The sequence below is a fragment of the Hydra viridissima genome, unplaced genomic scaffold, assembly GCF_058129835.1.
Source record: "Hydra viridissima isolate aposymbiotic clone 2 unplaced genomic scaffold, HvirCarnegie_v1 scaffold_6, whole genome shotgun sequence".
Classification (NCBI taxonomy): Eukaryota; Metazoa; Cnidaria; class Hydrozoa; order Anthoathecata; family Hydridae; genus Hydra; species Hydra viridissima.
In genome coordinates, this window is record NW_028324305.1 from 3,216,520 (window position 1) to 3,237,612 (window position 21,093).

Below are 21,093 nucleotides of genomic sequence, written 5' to 3' on the forward strand. Positions count from 1 at the left end.
GTAAGACATCGTTTTCTTAAGCCAACTGGTTAGTATTGCGAACCAAGTTGTTAAAAAACGGCCCATAAAAAAAAATAAAACTCAGTCCGAGTATAGTTGAGGAGGTTTGTGGGCGCAACGTAACACCAGGAGCAAGAATGTTTGCTGCCACACAAAATTTAAGCAACCAAAATTTAAGTCACAGGAGAGAGATAAATATTATTAAAGCACACTTTTAAGTTCTAAAATGATTTATCTATGGATAACTACAAAATATTACATATCTTTTCTAGGGAACATGTTTTACACTAGGCTTACCTAGACTTATAGAACTATTAAGAATGCATCAGGTATGTATATATGTATGTATGTATGTATGTATGTATGTATGTATGTATGTATGTATGTATGTATGTATGTATGTATGTATGTATGTATGTATGTATGTATGTATGTATGTATGTATGTATGTATGTATATGTCTGTATGTACGTATGCATGCATATATATTTATTAGGAATCTTTCGAGCGAAAAAATGGCCCCATGCAACAATCTGGCCTGTAATGGGGCAAAAGTGTTTGTGATGGATCAACATCCGGACTGTAGCATTAATGGTGAAAAGCTATTTATAGTTAACAGAAAAAATTGTGCAGAATTATAATAAAATATGAAACTCAAATAATTAAAAAAAACAACTAACCAGATGACTCTTATTTACCGTTTAGTTGTTGTGAACTATAGCTCCCTTTCCCCCCCCCCCCCTAGCTCTCCCAATGCTCAGCAGAATAACTAAATGAAATACCATGCATGCTTTTTAACATTTATAGTAAATAAAATACTTTTTAATACTAAATCTAACATTCAAAATATCCCTTAAGTCTCCAACATTTCTAATAATAAAAAACACAAGACCTTCAGAAGTAAAAAATTCCAACTATCCTAGGACGCTAAAGCAAAAGGGTTTCCTAAAAAAGAAAGAAAACATTTTGAAAATACTTAACGTGATGATGTTTGGTTTTCGACGGTTTTTACATTTTTGAATTTATCCCACTAATCGCTGGTTATTAAGAAGTTACAAGCTTGTAATTCGGAAAGCTTGCCAAGGAAAAATTTACTGCTTTAAAGAAAAAAGTACTATGAGTTATAAAAAAACATATAAAAATATCCTGTAAATATTAAATATTACAATTATTAACTTTTTGGCCATTTCTTCTGTTTCTTTACAAAGAATGTTATACAATGATAAATTTTTGGCCATTTCTTCTGTTTCTTTACAAAAAATGTTGTACAATGATAAATTTTCCTTTAAAAAGTCTGAGCAGCGAAGATTAACAATTTTTGGTTTAAATTTCAATATACAATTCGGTAAAAAATTTCCAGTATTTTCTATTGATGACTCACATATGGTGAATTTCTAAATCACCATTATATTGATGAATCATATTATATACTGAATTTTCCTCAGATAATTGGAGAAATTGAAGGGGAAGCATCATTTGTCCTAACTATTCTAACACTAGATTGTTCTTTATGCCGTAAATCATCATGTGAGTAATTATCAAGTAACGAGCTTGCTTCTTTCACTAAAATGGTTGCGTTTTTGTTTACGGTTGATATGGGTTCTGTATCTCCTAATAGCTTTTTGCTGTGAGACGCTGAAGCAATATGACGATCAATGTCTTTGAAATCGACCTCGTGATCAAGTAAATTTAAATTCGGACCTGCTTTAAATATTTCACGGATCTAAAGAAAAATATTTTAGCGAGGATCACAAACCACGAATACGCAAAGTATGCGAACATCACTTTTTTAAAATAAATTTTTTAAAACAAAAACAACTGCGTAATTCAACTAACTTAATAATTTCCGAATATCGAAAAAAACACACCTGTTTCAAACCAGCTATGCTTAGAATTGCTATTTCATCGTTAAACATTTCTTCTTTAAGCAAACGGTGCTGCAAAAGACCTACGCAAAAAAACAGAAGCAACAAAGAAGTAGTAACAAAGAAATGGTTTAAAAAAAAAGCAAAAGAAAAGTTAATGGAAATATAAACATAACATCAGCAACATTACATTCGAATCTTTCGATCTTTTTAACAAAGAAACAAATTTACTTATATACGAATCCATTTTATCTCCACAATAAACACACAGCGAATGTAGTTTGGAAAACTCAGTTTGCATATCAAACAACTGTTCTTGCAAGTTTACGCTATCCTTTAAAGAAAATTCCATTAATATATAATAATGGTTTTATAATACTTTTTTTTTTTTTAAAGACAACTATGCTTACCTCATGACTCACCCCAGTATTTTCTACACCTTTGGTCTGCTTACTTGAAACCATACCTTTTAATGGATTTTGAATGGAATTAACTTTTGTTTTAAACTGCGATATTTGCGATGCGAGACGCGAGCTGGTTTCTACAACAAGAATCTCATACACATACATATATGTATGTTTGTGTATATATATATACATATATATATACATACATATATATATATATATATATATATATATATATATATATATATATATATATACATACATATATATATATACAATTATATACAAATGAGCAAAAATAAATATATATATAAAAAAAGATCAAGACATCAAAAAAAAAATGAAGAACATCAGTAAAGTTTTTATTTTTAATTTACCATTGAACAAAGATGGCGATTCTGCACTTTCATGGTCATCAGAGCTTGGATCAACAGGATCTAATCCCTCAGCTTTTTCATTTTGAAGAATTCTATCTTTGTTTATTGAATTTATTGATTGGGAAAACTAAAAGTACATTAAATTTTATGTTTATCTACTTAAGATAATAAGTGTTCAAGTTAATTTATCTTTAGTACACAAAATTGAGCTCATAACTTTGCACAAGGTTTTTATAAACAAACTTAATTAATAATACCAATTGTTCTCTTGTCTTCCCCAGTCTGTTTCGAACTGGATGCACTTTGCGTTGTGAGGTTGGTATACGACCTTTATTTACATGGTCATGGTCTGCATTCATTTGAGGCTGTATACAAAGAATGTGTATCATAAAGATACAAAGTGCCTTTCTAAGTGAAGAAATATTTTACCGAAAAAAACTTTAAACAATACTTGGTAACTTCGAAGTAAAAGTGCCTGCTTAAGTATAAATCTGGAATCAGTGTTTGCAGGATATTTCATCAAGTAAGATAAACAGACATTGAAGTCATTTTGGAGCACTATAAAAAATATAAAGATTTATTTTATTCAAAGCTTTAAGATTTTTAAAAAACATATATTTGAACATGTGATGTGTTGTATATATAAAACAAGGCATGTTGTTTATTCTGTAATGTCATGACATAGATAAGTTGTGCAGATTATGCAATTATGAACCATTATGGAAAACAAATAAAAAATATTAGTAATTATACAGGAAAGTGGTTTTTATGAACTTGAACAAGATAACTACTTATAAAAATAGTACTAATCCATTATTGCTTAAGATTGACAATTCATCAAATGACATTAACATTTTCCCAACAGTTACATATCCAGACATTGTTAACAACTTCTTATTTTGACCACATACATACACAATAGAACAACTGAAAGACTATAAAAACCTTCATTTAGGAGTAAACACTTTTATAGTCTTTCAGTTGTTTATAGGGATATAGGAGTTAAAACTATAGATTACAAAACCATTGAGTGTAAGTTATAATCTAAAACTGATTTTACTGCAGCTGACAACTTGCAGAAAACATTAAAATTTTTTGAGTAAAACATTTTTTAGGGGGTTAGTGTGGTGAAAATGCAGCAAATTTTTGAAATGGTGAGAACAAAGCTCTAATAGGCTTTGAAAAAAAAGACTTGTTTGTCCTCCATAACAACAAACATATGTATTTATTTAAATCTGCTGACGCAAATTTATATTTAAAAAATTGGTAACAAGACAAAAGCTCCCATTTTCTAAGCAACAATTTTAAGTACAGTAATTCTTCACTACAGTAAGTTCACTATAGTAAGCACACTATAGTAAGCACCCTATAGTAAGCACACTATATTAAGCACACTATATTAAGCACACTATAGTAAGCACACTATAGTGAGCGCACTATAGTAAACATTCATTTAGAGTTAGATTTAACTGCACCTGCAACAGAACAGATTTTTTGTTAATCCAGATAGACATACAGGGTGCATATAACAAAGCCAATTTCGAATTTCATTTTTAACTAAGTCTATTCAATTAAACTGGTTGTAGGAAGTGCTCAACCAGTTTACATATAAAATAAGTAATCACAAACATTGAAATCGTCTACCATTGAGAATAGTGTTGGCATGCTTCGACTAAATTGGAAAGCCATTGATTGAACAATCAAACTCAAAGCAAACCTTAGATTTTGTACTTCACTTCTGCTTTACTTGAGGTCAATACCTAGTTAAGCAGAGATGCATTGATGAGAATGGCGACTGAAAATAAATGGAAGAATCTAGTTTGCACAGCTTAAAATGTTGAACCAATGAAACTTGCGATCATTTTGTTGAAGATGTTCATTTTGATAACTGGTAAAATTGTAAATGCAAACAAGAGATAGACTAAAAATGGTTTTACTCCAACAACATTGGTAAAAGAGGCAGCAAAGATGGAAAAAATGTATGGAAAAAAAACACATCATTTTTTGATACTTTTGTTCTTTGTATTAAGTTTGTTGAAAAGTATTCAAAAGATTGGTTATCAAAGTCTGGTCCAACTTTAACTGAATGCTGTTCAGGCAATATGGTCATTCAAGAACATTACTTAGTTTTATTTCAATCATATTTCCCATTGTGTACATCTTCAGTTTGACCAAGGATGGACTACAATTGAAAACCCTTTTCTATAGTTGCTTCATTACCTTAGACAAAAAGTTGATTTTTTGAAAATTTCAATAGTGACTCTTATCAGCCCAAATTTCTCTTGTGTATGAGGAGCAAATAATGACATGTTTTGCAAAGTATGTAGTGCTTCATATTGTAAAGGCATGTAGTGCTTTTATTAATATGCATTTGTCAGGATTATTAATGTTGGAGGTTTTGTCCTGCACACTATTGTTATAGAGCAAAAGGAATGTATGTAATCAAACCACAAACAAATTATCTAAGCAAAGAAAAATATATAATCAAATTTTAACAAAAACTTACACACTCCTCGAAGATTGATGAGCATTGCAAGAAAAACATAATCAACTAGATCAAGTAATGCTCCATCAGCAAACAATGCATCCCATATTGTTAACAACCGATTTAATGGAAACTCACGACCAAAGAGAAGACGCATCCATCGACTTAACAATAAAATAGCCAAAAAATATGTTGATCAAATGCCAAAAAATTTCAGCAAAAAAACATGCTTATTTTTTCAACAGAAATAACACCAAATAACAAAAACTCTTAAAGAAAAAAAGTGAAAATATCTAATAAATATTCTACACTAGCATCAAAAAAATAGATCTTTAAAAATATGGGGAATTGGGAACTTCATTTCCAAAAAAATTTAGTGAAATCATGAAGTAAACCTGTATGTATGTATGAATGAATGAATGAATGAATGAATGTATGTATGTATGTATGTATGTATGTAAACATACATACATACATATGTATGCATGTATGTAAACATACATACATACATACATACATACATTCATTCATTCATTCATACATACATACATACATACATACATACATACACACACACACACACACACACACACACACACATACATACATTCATTCATACATACATACATACATACATACATACATACACACACACACACACACACACACACACACACACACATACATACATACATTCATTCATTCATACATACATACATACATACATACATACATACATACACACACACACACACACACATACATACATACATACATACATACATACATACATACATACATAAATACATACATACATACATACATACATACATACATACATACATACATACATACATACATACATACATACATACATACATACATACATACATACATACATACATACATACATACATACATACATACATACATACATACATACATACATACATACATACATACATACATACATACATACATTCATACATACATACATATACATATATATAGCATTCCAATTGAGTTCTAAAAGATTGCAAGATAAAAAAAAAAAAGTCACTTAAAAATAACAACAACAAAAAATATATACTAATTCAAATATATCTTTAACTACCCATACAAATACATCCCTAGCTTGTAAATAATTAAATACTTCATAAAAATGAAAATGTTTTGTATTGTCAATTTGGTGGATTGTAAAAGAAGCATTTGTATTTGTGGCTGCTTTAAGTTTAATGGAGCAAACTTGTAAAATACACATACAGGTCATATCAACCCACATTTTTATAGAGATGCATGAGAGCTTTATGATTTTATCAACAGTCAAGCTGATTGAATGAAGTAAATGATGAGAGTTTAAACAAACTAGAGCTCCTCCCATTTTAATACCCAGGCTTGCTTCATAACCAGAATTGAACTCGATCTGAGCCTGGATAGACAAAGAATTACTCAAGGTCTGTTAAAATTTAGTAGAAGGCTGAAACAAGAACTAGATACCAGTTGGAAAAGAGTTCTAACCCAAAATGTGCAAATATCTAGTAATCTTAATGTGTAAGATGTAGAGCTTGAAAAAAGCTCACAGGAGCTTATTTAAAATTAATTTTTTTTTTTTTTTTTTTTTTTTTTTTTTTGTTTTTTTTTTCAAATAATGATTTTAAAAGTAAGTTCAACATGTCAATGGTTCTCATTTTATGTTATATTGAACTATAAGCAAAAAAATCTTAATGCACCTGTATTTTTTTTAATAAAAAAACATTGCATAAAATCATCAAATAATTAAATTTATCAACCAAACGCGCAACTATTAACTAATGAAAATAAGCAAATGTACAAAAAAAAATAGTAAAAAAGCAAACAAATTCCTTACATCCCATACAATTGAGGACTTATTTCAATTTTTTGGAGATGTTGACAAAGAGCACTATCGTACTTTTTCAACATATACCCTTGAATATGATTTAACTTTTCAGACATAGCTGTTACCTATATAACCAATAAAATATAAAAACATTTGCTGCTGTGTATTATCTAAATGTTTCTATGAAAAAATCAAATTACAACTAATGAAAGGTCAAATGTTAGCCACAAAATTATACCGATTCAATCTCAGCAGGATTTCTGAATATTCTTTGTTCAGCAGAAACCTAAACATTTACAAGATTTAACCAATTCATAACTAATTTATTACCAATAAGTTTGTTTGAGCAAAAAGATTATTTACCAAGAAATTTAGCAACAAAAAAAAGCAGCAACAATACAAAAACAATAACAATGCCACCAAAAACAACTATAAGACCTACTTGTTTTGGGCTCTGTGGTTGTGGTAGATTTGTGAACCAAGGTTGAATGGAGTTCATTATCTTTGCAAACAATATGCTGCCATTAAAAATTATGTTGAAACTAATTGAGTTCTCTCAACGGAAAAATTTTTTTTTTTTTTTGAAAAGCAAATGTAAAAATAGAAAATGATTTATGATACTCAACAACATAAACTTGGTAAAAAATTGAAGAGAAATACATACTATGAATCATTTTCAACATAATTTATGTCCATGATTGTCTTTAACTGATTGCTAATAACAACAATAAAATTAGAAGTAAAAATAGTTTCTAGAAAAAAATGAAACAAAGATAAAAACAAATGATAGTTAGAACAATAATTTGTCTAATAGAATAAAATAAAAAACAGTTTAATTTTTCTCATGATAATAACATGATATATGTATATAATAAATTAATAATAATAATAATAATAATAATAATAATAATAATAATAATAATAATAATAATAATAATAATAATAATAATAATAATAATAATAATAATAATAATAACAATAATAATAATAATAATAATAATAATAATAATAATAACAATAATAATAATAACAATAATAATAACAATAATAATAAAAATAAAAAAAAAATAATAATAACAATAACAATAATAATAACAATAATAATAATAATAATAATAATAATAATAATAATAATAATAACAATAATAATAATAATAATAATAATAATAATAATAATAATAAAAATAAAAAAATTAAAAAAAATAAACAGAAAAGCTTAACATAACTTATTTCATTTTCAATTCGAAATTAAATTTTATTTTACAAGAATAAAATCAGGACTTTTAACTAAGCTTTTGTTAGTTTTCTCTAAATTCATTCCTTTATCAAAAAAGTTTCTGCAACTTGATTTATATTGTTAAACTGTAAATAATAACTGAAACATTAATAGTATATGTTAATAAACTGTAAATTTTCGTTATTCTTTCTATAGAAAGTGTCAAGCAATCCAAGCAAAAGATTAAAACTAAACGAAAAATAACTTCTACAAAACTGACAAATTTATTGATAAAATTTTCTGACATGTACATGAAATTTTTTTTGATATAATATTTTTATTAGTATAAACTTTTTTGAGATATATATGATAATGATTGCAAGGAAATCTTTGAACATACATAGAACACTTATTGAACATAAAATGTTTCAAAATACTATACATTCTTTCAATCAAAAAAGTTTCCATTGACTGTGTTAACCGTTTCTTTCGTAAAGTTTTACAGCAACATTTCTTTTGGTCTTCCATTCTGCAAATTGACAGTTAACAACTTACTTATTTTTAGCTTATTTTTTTCAAGGTTTAAACTTTTTCAAGCCAAGTATTAAAAAGGTATATAAATTCTATAAATATATATTATAGGTATAAATATATATTAAAGGTATAAAATTATAGGTGTATAAATTGCTTAACTATTAACAAAAAAAAAAAAAAAAAGCTTAATGATTGTGTTACTGCGATCTGTGCAATCTCTGTTAAATACTTTTAAGTTGTGAAACACCACAATAAAAAGAAACAAATCAAAATCCATCTGCTAACTATGATAAAACCTACTTTACAAACATACAATTAGTTACAAACATACAATTAGTACAATTTTACAACTGTTTTTGAAAAACTCGATATGTTCTGTTACAGTTACTTTAAAAGCAGCAGTTCTGATAACCAAAAGTTATGACGACCAAGTTTTTTAACTGTTATGATAATAAATAGTGGCCTGATGAATTAAATGTAAAGAATTTTAGACAAAAGAAAAGAAAGATATCAACTGCATTGTAGACATACCTCAATTTCTCTTTTGAATCTCTAACAGTCATAGCATTTTTCATGATTACATATATAATTACTGACACTATTTCATGCATACCCTTTAAAAAACAACATTAAGCAGATGTAAGAGAAAAAATACAATATCAAAATAAAAAATGACATTTTTAAAAATCACATTTAACAGTTTGTTAAAAAAGATGTTTAAAGGATATTTAGCTTTAGCAAAAATATTTCGTGTATTTAGTAAAATAAATCAACAACAGTTTTACTATGCTGCACAAAATAAAAAATTAAAAGGGTCTCACAAAAAGATGCTAAAAATTGCAAAAACAAATTAAAACCTGCTTGTAAGAAACTTCTGGTTTTTCTCTAGCGTAACAAAACAAAACATGGAGAATTATTGATCTAAAGAAAAAGATTAAAGTAGCACTTTGAAGCTTTCAAACAGAAATATTAAATAAATGTATTAACTTAAAAAATCACACAAGCTAAATCCAGAAAAAAATAACAAATTTTGATAGAAAGATAACAAATGAAATAATTACAAGAAGAAAGAAAAAAAAAATTGCTTTATGAAACTAATTTGCTTAAATTTTCAGTTTGATTCCAACAAATAATACTGGAGCATAACAAGAAATTATGAAACCATTATTTAAGCCAGAATGATTTATCAAGGAGATTTGGTAAAAAAACTGCTATACAGACCATCTAAAATCATAACCATTTGTGTTAACAGGCAATGACAAATGAGAAGCCAAACCCAAAAAATTATAGGGTACCAGATCAGGTTTTAATTTTTTCAATATCCAAATACCTGCTACCTGCTTAGTATTTGACATCATGCCCATGCTGTTCCCGGTAAATATAACAGTAATGAAAATCAATAACTCTAAAAGGGAACAGCAACTTTTCGGAATTATGTAATAAACTATAGTAAGCTTTTTGGAATCATTTAATTTCTACTAAAGTTGAAATTAATCTTATAAATCACAGTAATATTTTCATATATGCACTTAAAGTATTTCAAAGTTGTAATTTTTGGAAAAGTGTTTTTAGGAGATGTATTATTTCTTGTATATTCTAGAGTAACAAAATACATATTGAATTTTTTGTTAATCATTTTTGACAAATTCTTTGTTTTGTTTAATGGCATATATGTCAAAAAATTGATTGTTTTATGAGGTTTATTGCAGCACTAAGTTCAATTTATGCAGTTATATCTGTTAATTTCTGAAGACCCAACAACTTTAAAAACTATTTTTTTTTTTTTTTTTTGAATTTTTAAAGAAAGGCAACTTTACAGTTTCAAAGTTAAAGCTTAAAACTTCACCAAGTGACTCAGTATCTTTTGTTTTGACTCAGTATCTTGATTGACATTAGATAAGAAGTTTCCTAATCTTTAACATAAAAAACAACATCAAAAAGTAACTGATATAGCTTCTTAGCAGAAAATGTTTTAAAATGATTTATTTATAATATGGTGAAATATGTGATATACTTATTGTGACAAAATTAAAATTTTCATACAAAATGGAAATTAAGAAATGATCTTTCATATTGTTTATAAACATGCTTAACAAGTTCAAAAGGATTGACAAATGGAAATAGTGGGGAATGGTATTTAGAATACCAATGAACTTGCAACTTTAGTTAACTTAAGGTTTCAAAAAATAAAGCAAACATTAAATACCCAAATTTTCTGTCAAGTATTTGACCAGCTACTCAATAAGAATAGATTCCTGTTATCATTTTCAGATTTATAGATTGATTTCAATAGAGAAAAAACTATTCATGAAGGGAAAAAATGGACATGGAATTAAAATGGCTCCTAAGGCATAAATTGCTTTCTTTTTCTTCTGTAGGTCATCTGTCAGAGCTAAAAACTGTAAATGCGATTAGTTGGAACATTTTTTTTTAAGTTTAAACTTTTATCTTTTAAAATCAAACTTCATTTAATGTGCTGTAAACTTTTGTTTAGTCAGTGAAAATAGAGCTCTAACAATATTGAAAGAATTTATATACTGACACTTTAGAAGCATTCATTTGTATGCTTTTAGTATGTGATTAACTACCTGTGTCATTTTTTTTACCGAACCTGAAAAAAATTTTTGTTTAGTAAAGTAAAATGTTAAAAAGTACACAAAGTTAAAATCATTTACATTTTCTAACCTTATGTTATCATTTTGAAAGAAATCCAGTTCAGGTGATCTAAAAAAATAAAAAGAGCTCAATAAAGTTGTGTATTACGTATATGTAACATTCATTCTAAAATGATTGATTTCACTTTACAAAGTCAGGAGTTTTCTTTGATTTTACTTCAAGATTTTACTGTTACACAACTATACAAGTTTGTATTTGCTAAAATACTTACAGTCTGTCCAAATCAATTACAATTAAAGAACGCAATTCATTATCTTGAAAGTATTTATGCCATACACTCTAAGTAATTAAAATATATTAAAAATGTTATAACTAAAGGATATCAATATATCAAAAACTTTATATTTAAAGGATATCCATATATTGAGTAACAAGAACTTTACCAGTTCAAGCATTAAACTTCATGTATATTATTTAAATTTATAAATCGATTACACACAAATTGCATGTAGAGTTTTCATTTCTTGTTATTGTAAATTTGCTTATAACCTCTATTTTAAAATAGACTAAATATTGCCATAAATATTGTAAATATTTTAAAAGTACAAAATAATTACATCTTCTGACTGTGAAAGTGGATGATGTGTCTTCAAGTCCAATTCTTTCTCTTGCTCATAAGGGTTAATCAGATACTAAAAGTAAAATAAAAACTTTGCCATTGCAGATGTTATAAAATAATTAATAACCAATATATCAAGACAAAGATATTGCATTAGGCCTTATTGGTGATAAACCAATAATAATGATGTAAATGCAAGATATTTAATTACTTGACATCTCTAACAAATAGTTATAGCTTACAAGTCATATATTGAACTTATTTTTTCTACTAGGAAAGTACTTTTAGCATGAAAATGTTGTAAGGATTATATATGTAATACAGTTATGCACAAACTTATGATAATTGAGATAAAGTTTTTCATCGCAAAATGTTGGTTTTCTCATATATTAAAACTAAACGGAAACAGATTTTAAGTTTTTTTTTTGTTTGCTTATGTTTGTATTGATAAAATAGCCAAAAATATTGACACACACTACTCAACTTCCCTAAAACTGATTGAATGCTATGCAATCCATTTTAACGATAGCATAAAAGTTTAACTGAGTCAATCAATTATACATTTTTAACATTTGATAAATAATTGTTTTACTTTATTTGATAAAATTATTGAGAATTCGTAATACTTAACTAAAAACATTTTAATTGCTAAAAACTGTTAAATATAAACTTGCAACATTTGAAATTTCAATTTGTTTGCAACTTGGAGGAAAAGAAGTGTAGAGAACATTAAATGGCAGATTATTAGACTGGTCAAATTAAAGAACCATAGTAATGTTGAAATAGGCTATATAAATAATTGTAAGTGTTTAAGAATTGTGATGCAAAAAATAGTAAAAACCTGGAAACTGACAGCTGAAAACATTGACATCCTTATTTTGGAAAATCATCAAAGCTTAGTAACTGTGACAAAAGTAGCATATTTAGAACTGGCAGAGAAAACCCTAGGCTCAGTAAGAAAAAGCTTGCTCAAATATTCAACCAATCTTTTTCTAATCAAAATGTAAGTAGATAACTCATTAGAAGAATAAAAATAAAAAAAGTATTGGATCTTATATTGCAAAAAAAAAAAAAAAAAAACTATCCTGTCAATCATGAATAGACAAAAAAGACAAAAATGGATGTTTGAATTGGGCAGTAGATTGGGCAAACAGAGCACAGCACAACATACTAGCTCAACACAAAGAAGATCAATTGGTTTTTTCGGTGCCTTAGACCACCAGGTCTCAGTCCAATCAAAAATATTTGATAATAGATGGATGCTTAATTGGTAAACCACCAAATTCAATCAACTAAACATTAGAAACAACTTTTAAAAGAGTGTTGGTTAAAGGTGCTACAAGAGATGTTCATGAAATTGGTCAAATCAATGCAGAGACAAGTTTTTCATTGGTATTGAGCAAAGGAGGACAACTTAAATATTAGATTTGTATTTTTTTTTTTTTTTTTTTTCTGTTCTAAGCTTTAACTCAATTAAACTTTTTTGCAACTCGTTTTTTGACTATATAATTAATTTTTTGTAATTACTTTTTTAAATTTTTTTACCTTATTAACATTAATTGTATAGCAAATTGATTTTTCTTTTAAAAATAAAAAAAATTAAATTCATTTTACATGTTGCTTTTTTTTTAATTGATAAAAAACAGAAAAGGTTGATTGAAACTAACATCTAGGTGTAACTTTTATGCATAGCTATTTACAAATAAATCAAATTTTAGATAAGAGTATAGCATAATACTACATAAAATAATACTTATGTAGTATTATGCTATACTCTTATCTAAAATTTATAAAAAAGATTTAATGCTTTCACCTTATTTCTTATTAATGAATATCTTTTCCTTTGCTCTTCAACTTCATGTATCCATGAAGATGGATTTTCACTTAGACATTTCCAGAATATCTGAAAAATAAATTAAAACTAAAAATCTTTTTAACAAAAAATTGAGAAATCAATATACTATTAGTTATAGATTATAATAAACTCTTAGTTATGCATTACAATATATCATCAGTTATAATATAATATTAGCTATAATATACCATTAGTTGCAATATACTGTTACATTTATAGTTAAAATATACCATTACTTTATAACTGTTAGATTTGCATCAACAACTGGTTTTAGAAATAATTACAATTATAATCACATCATAATTACAACTTAAGGTAATTGAGTTGTTTTAGTATAAGCTTAAAAAATCTTAAAGACTTCCAATAAAAATCCAGAGAAATCTTTGGGAAAATCTCTTTTTGATAGGCTTTTCTCCATCCACTGACTGTCTTAGAATTAATAACCAGAAATTCTTTTCAAATTTACTCAGATAAATTGTTTTAATGATAAAAACAAAAAAACCTTCAATAAAAATCCATCTGTAAATAAATACTATCTAACAAAATGTACAAGCAAAGTTTGACATTAGTTGGATTTACCCTCCAACAAATGCTGCGAAAATGATGCGTTCCAAGATTCCCATTCATAGCATCTGCTTTTATCTAAAAAATAAATCAGGTTTGCAAAAACTTCGTCTGCCTGGCATTAATTTAAAATGTTAAGAATGCTAAAAAATTTATTGAAGTTATTTAAAAGCTTTTAAAAACACAATTTAAAAAAATGTTAAAACAGCATTTAAAATGTTTAAAAATAAAACTTTGAATAGGGGTCATAAATATATGATATATCCAAAATAGATGTTAAAAATTGAAAACCTATCCACATTCTGAGTGCATCTTAAGAGAAAGGTCCCTCCTTAATGAATCTTATTTTTCATAAACCTCCAACTAACGTGATCTCAACTTCTATCAACAAATATTTAATGAAAGTGAAAATGACTCTTAATTTTATTTTTAAAGATATATTCAGTTGTCATTATCTCCCATAAAAAACAACTCTCCAAAATATCAAAAATGATTAGAATCAGACAGCCATCTTTAGTGTCTTCAACCACAGCTACATACTCTTTTTGCCCTAATCAACTTTCATTCTTTTGCCCACTTCTTGCTTAATTTACAAACATATTTACAACCTCCTACCTTAGATTGCTTCACAATAGCTTTGATAATAAAATATTTGCTCTTTTATAATCTATGCTTTATAATTTTTTTGTAATAAATTTTCTTAAATCATGCAAGTGAGAACTTGGTTTAGTGAGTTAGTTAAGGATTAATTAAACCTGAGATTTGATAAAAATATACACTAAGGGAGTCAAGGTATGTACTGCAAATATTATGGGAAGAACTACAATAATAAGAACACATACACAAATTGTAATAAAATGACTTTTCTAGTTTTTACAAAAATCATGATCGATAATCATGACCAATAACCATGATTTTGTAAACATTAGAAAAAAATGTAGGTCAACATATATTTTGGTGACAGAAATCTAAGAAACTTGTTTCTGGGAAATTTTAGGATGCTGAATCAGAAAATCATATTAATTTTCCTTGTTTAGCTCGAGCATTTTTTTGCTATGAAAATGCCTCAGTTATGCAAAATTCTTGTTTTTTCTCTATTGATAGAAAACCCTAAAGGCTTTTTTATATATGAAATACATATGAGTTTGTATGCAGAAAGTATTTACACACTTTATACATGATTGTTAAGGAGGTGATATGAGCATGATATAGGCATATTTTTAATAAATGAGCATGATATAGGCATATTTTTAATAAATGATGTAAATATCATACATCAAGATTATAAACATTTTTATTTTATACTTTTATTTTTATCAATAATTATATCTACTAGATCATGCAAGAATAACCATGACTCCATTTGTTAATTATGTGGTAAATATAAAATAAAAGGCAAAAAAAAACCAATTACAGGTTCATTAAAAAAAGGGATTTTTAGCGTATTTTGGAATTAAACTGGGAGATCAAGACATAGACCTCTCATGTTGTTTGTAAAACCTGTGTTGAACATTTGCAGCAATGGATACGCTTTTTCAGAATTGTAATGAGATTTGCAATAGTAATTGTTTAGAGGGAATCAATTATTTATGATGATGATTGCTACTTTCATTTGATTAATGTAGTTGAAATGAAAAAAAAAAAAAAAAAAAAAAAGCAGAATCATTAGGCCGGGTGAATAAAAATGAGCAATTGCTTTTACTCAGTAATTGGTCAGCTTTACGTGAATAGAAACTTCAACAACTTTCCTTAAGTTTTTATTCACGTAAAATTGAGCAATTACTGAGTAAATTGCTTACCTTTACTTGAATAAAAATATGAGGAAAACTGCTGAAGTTTTAATTCACGTAAAGCTGACCAATTACTGAGTTAAAGCAATTGCTCATTTTTATTCACCCGGCCTATTAACCTACTCAAACCTCCCATCAACAATTCTACCTGTACCTCACCTTGACAATCTTCCTGTTTAAGCTTTCAAAGATTTACCTGATATCCCTATTGAATCATCAGGACAAGAGATACTTTATTGAGATTAAGTTACTATGGATGAAGGTGATAAAGATTATAAATGTACTACTAACCAACCAGCTTACTAATAAGCCACTTAACCAAGAATATTGAAGTGATTAAACAAGAGACATAAGTTTGTCTAAATGACCAGCTAAAATTTTATCTTAAAACCTTCTACACAATAGTAAAAAAAAAATTTTGTAGAACACATGATGAAGAATTTGTGTGATTTTTTGATGAGCAACCAAACTTTGTTATAAAAACACTCATGATGTCTTTGTAAAATTGCGTGTTGGAAAGTATCCCTCTGACAACTGGAGGTTATTCATTGATATCTCTAAATGAAGCTTAAAATGTGTTCTGCTGCACAATACTAATGTTTATGTAGTGTTACACATTTGCCATTCCACAAATTTAAAAGAGAAGCACAATTCTGGTAATGATAAGCTACAGTAGATTAACTACAATTGCATTGTAGTTGATCTGCTGTAGCACACCATTAGTTAGAGCTGAAGAAACAGTTTGTAAAAGGATTGATAAAGAGGGTAACTGAGAAGTTAAAAGCTGGTATTTTTAATGGACCCTAAATTCAGCAGTTAACTAAAGATGCAAATTTTTATATATTATTGAAAAATATTGAATTAGCTGCATGATCTTCCTTTAAAGAGGTTGTAAAAAATTTTCTGGGTAAACAGAAAACTAAAGAACTGTGAATAACTTGTAAAAAAACATGCTGCAAAATAGTACAGTTGCTCCACAATTATTTAGACTGTGTTCCTAAAAATCAGGGGGATGTCAGTGATGAATAAGACAAAAGATTACACCAGGACACCAAAGTAAGGCTGTGACATAAATGTATGACCCCCATAACTTTTAAGAACCTTGTGTATGAATCCTGACTGAAGAAATAGTTGATTCCATTCCTCTCTAAACGAAACAAAAGTTTAATAGCCATAAAATTAAGTCATAATTTGATATTCCAGATACAGTACAATCTCTCTAATTCAAACTTTATGGGGAAAAATAAAAGTTCGAATTAGAGAGATAGAAAGTTGACTTTTTTTTAAAATATTCTAGTCAAAGTAACAAATAGAAATTTAAAAGAACAAACAAATAGTGATTCTTTGGCCTAAATGCAATATAGATTATGTGTTTTAAACTTTTACATACTCAAAAAAAAAGTCAGTAATTGTAGATTGCCTTTTTTGAATATAAGCTCTCATTTGTTTGAACCATTTAAGTACAGCTTTGTTGAAATGATAACAAGTAACAACTTTCGCCCATTTTGCCAAATTTCCTTGACAAAAACCGTCAAATATTTTATCTTTATTCTTTTGTTCGATTAATGTAGTTGGAATAAAAAAACAAACAAAAATAAACCAGAATCATTGAATCTTACTTGTTATTTTTTGATTTTACTATGAAAGTTTATTTTTCGAAAGGATGATATGCGATCAAGTGTCTACTCCAAAGCTTTAACACTGAACTTCAGCAAAGTAAAGTTTAAACTTCAAATTAAATTTTTAATGATTTTTAATTGTTAATTATCTTATTCTATTCCAAGGTTAATAGAATGTTTGGTGGAATATCAAAGATTTTTGAAACCTCTTTATTTGTTATTCCTTTCTCCAATTCTAATAGAACATCCTGTTTCTGCTTTTAATTGTTTTCTTTATGCGATCTCTTTGATGCCATGATTTTTTTTCAAACAAAAGATAATTCAAGTTAATTTTTTTTCAAAAACTCAAAAATATTCAAAATTTGAAAAAAGTGATCAATGGTTAACTGCTTTTTACTTGTCAAAAATACAGAGAGATTCTCACTAATGGGTCCAAAAAATCTAATCGAATTGTGGAGGTTTTTGAATTATAGAGATTGGAATTATAGAAAGTTAAATAAAAGAATTCCTTAAGCGCATTTCATGGTGACTTTACATTTAGTCAAAATATGGAGGTTTTTGAATTAAGGAGATTCGAATTAAAGAGATTGTACTGTATAACATAAATGCAAGTAAAATAGTCAAATGACATAAAAAACATGTAAACATTGCAAGAAACATATTTTTTCTAAAAAACTTTTATCACTCTAAAAACTTTAGGTTTATAATTAAAACATTAGAATGACCTAATATTAATGGCTAAAACTAAAACTTTTCTTTCCTAACATTTAAACTCCACAGACTCCTATCTATGTTGTAATGACTAGAGTTTCCTAACCACTGAAATCAAATCTTCTAAAAAATTGCTCAAACTTTTTTAAGAAAGAAAACTTATTTTTCATTTTGTTTTGCAGTCAAGAAACAGAGAAAACTTGATATTGACAATGGTTTCATGTTCCATCCATATACTTCACCTAAGTGTAGAGCGTATCATTTGAATTGAGAAAGTAATAGTTTCAAAGTGCTAAGAAAAGCCCTAAAAATGTCATGACTTTATATAATTTATAATCATGCTAAAAAAACTCTGAGGTTTTTCAGCAAATGTTAAAAAACATTTAAAAAAAACACCTACATAAATGTTGTTAATCATTTCAGAGATTTTTTAACCTTAACTTTATCAGCATGTGTGTTTTTAAGCTGAAAAATTTAATTTTTATGTGAAAAGTTTAACATTTTACAATTAATTTAAAAGTTAATAGTACACAAAAATCATCAACTGAGTTCAGCATTGCTCATCATATGTCTTGGAACTAGCTGTATGCAATATTTTGTACAAAAAGCAACCTTTTACAGTTTTAAGGGAAACTGTTTGAAAATACAGATGAGGATAATGAAGCCTATACCAAGAAAGATGATACCAGAAAGATTTGAAAGTTTTTTAAAAACCTATTTAAAAAGTTAAATCAAAAGATTGTTATATTTATTATTATTTTGTTAATAATAAATAGTGTACTATTTATCATTTACAAAATAATAATGCATATAACAAAAGAATATATAAATATCTGGCTATTTATTTGTACTAATTTTTATTTCAAGTTACTTTATCCTTGACTGCTTTCTCATATTAGAGAGTTTAAACGAAATATAAAAGGTTTAAACTTTTACAAATAATTTTTTCTAAAGCATAAAACTAACTAAAGATAAAACTTTCTAAAGCACATGTTTAAAACTATGATTTACTACTCCTTAAAATTTTGTTGTCTTTTTTTTAAACAAATAATTATGTTATCATTAACTCAGCCAGCAATTTATTACTGATTTTATAAAGCAAGAATAATAAATCAAATCTATCTATTGTCTAAGATATTTGCAGGGAACTCTTTGCACTCCTAGCAGTTTATGAGCAAAAACAAACTCACATCCTCTATTAGTACTATTACTTCTAAAACAATCCAAAAAAAAGGTAATAGAAACATGACTTACTGTAAGCTATCCTCACATTCATTACCATAAACATTTGTCTTATCAATTTTTTTTTCAAAACTACTCTCTGTGATGTTACCAAATGATAATGGCTCATCCTCTGCAAATAGAAATTGTATTTGCAAACTTAGCTTAAATTAACTTAAACTAAATTGTAATATTTTTACATATAAACAATATTTTATCTGGTAATGCATTATTGTAACATAGTAACATTTGAATTTCTTCTGGTAATGTATTACACTATGATGACATTTGAATTTTTAATAATTGCTTATTACTTTTCAAAGGTAAAAGAATATGTAACAGAAAAATTATTTGATGCATACTTATTCAACTTCAGATTTTAACTCATAACACTAGAGTTCATTGATTAATAGTATTTTAGTTAATCAAAACAATGAGAATGCCCAGAATTCTTTGCATCCAAATCAACTCAATTCAAAAAGGATAGGACCATGTCCTGCCAGATAAAGGAAAAAAAGCAGATGTTTCTAATGGCATTTACTTTGGTGATTCATATGAATGTGTAGCTGTATTTGTATTGTGTATCTAATAAATATTCTTGAAAATTCCTAGAACTTTTTTTCTACACCCAATAAAATGAAGGGCAATCAGATTGTATGGTTTGAAAAACTATTGTGCAGTATCTACCCTATTTTAATGTAACCTTTTAGTTATTCACAAAGTTGATTTATAAGCCTCAGAACTGAGTTCACAGAAAATTATTAAAGCAGTTGTGATTGTTCCAGTAAGGATTGTTAGATTAGTAATGTAAAATTGCATGATTTTGTGTTATATAGTTTACACAACATTGAGAGTTTTAACAATCTAATAACTAGAGGTAATTATGCTGATAATTAGAAAATAGTATAACAAAATCAATTATCAACATTAATGATATAGTTAGATGCAGAAGTAACCTTCTTAATCTCAATTCCTTTTACAATCCATAATAATAATGAAAAATGTTAGCTTTTTAACTAACCATTAAAATTTATTTTTTGATTTAAAAACAAAGTTTTATAAAACAATTACAAGGTAACCATTAGGATTTTGTATTCTAAGCGCTGCATTAAACCTACGCCTTTTAAAACAAGCTATGTGCATGTATCTATATCATATATAGAGTATACATTTCTAACATTTTATATTAACATGAATGCTATACTGGCACCATAAATCCCGTCTTATATTATAGACCTACCTGTTCCAAATTTCTCTATTGCATCAAGAATTTCTTCTTTTGATAATGTTTGAACTGAGCTTGGCTTTTTAGTCCTATGATTATAAGCCATCTTTGTGCAATAAAAACAACTAATT

At 27.0% G+C, this 21,093-nt stretch overlaps 1 protein-coding gene across 2 annotated transcripts; it reads right to left on the bottom strand.

Annotated features, from left to right (window-relative positions):
- Window positions 1–1,071: 1,071 nt before the first annotated feature.
- LOC145190488 (TBC1 domain family member 5-like) lies at window positions 1,072–21,093 on the bottom strand. 2 transcript variants are annotated; one of them, XM_090090573.1, is made up of 22 exons: window positions 20,978–21,093; window positions 19,771–19,870; window positions 17,288–17,333; window positions 14,412–14,474; window positions 13,791–13,880; window positions 11,976–12,050; window positions 11,630–11,697; window positions 11,428–11,466; window positions 9,600–9,663; window positions 9,274–9,356; window positions 7,657–7,707; window positions 7,435–7,510; window positions 7,231–7,278; window positions 7,002–7,117; window positions 5,156–5,298; window positions 3,101–3,207; window positions 2,907–3,014; window positions 2,650–2,776; window positions 2,276–2,406; window positions 2,097–2,199; window positions 1,869–1,948; window positions 1,072–1,723 (listed from the first exon to the last, which is right to left on the bottom strand). In XM_090090573.1, the coding sequence occupies exons 1-22, from the start codon at window positions 21,066–21,068 to the stop codon at window positions 1,442–1,444; spliced, it is 2,091 nt and encodes a 696-aa protein (XP_089946699.1). In that variant the 5' UTR covers window positions 21,069–21,093; the 3' UTR covers window positions 1,072–1,441. The 2 variants fall into 2 exon arrangements, with proteins under 2 accessions (XP_089946699.1, XP_089946700.1); XM_090090574.1 differs by lacking the exons at window positions 9,600–9,663; window positions 11,428–11,466; window positions 11,630–11,697; ... (4 more) ...; window positions 19,771–19,870; window positions 20,978–21,093 and having other exon boundaries at window positions 7,435–7,494; window positions 9,274–9,346.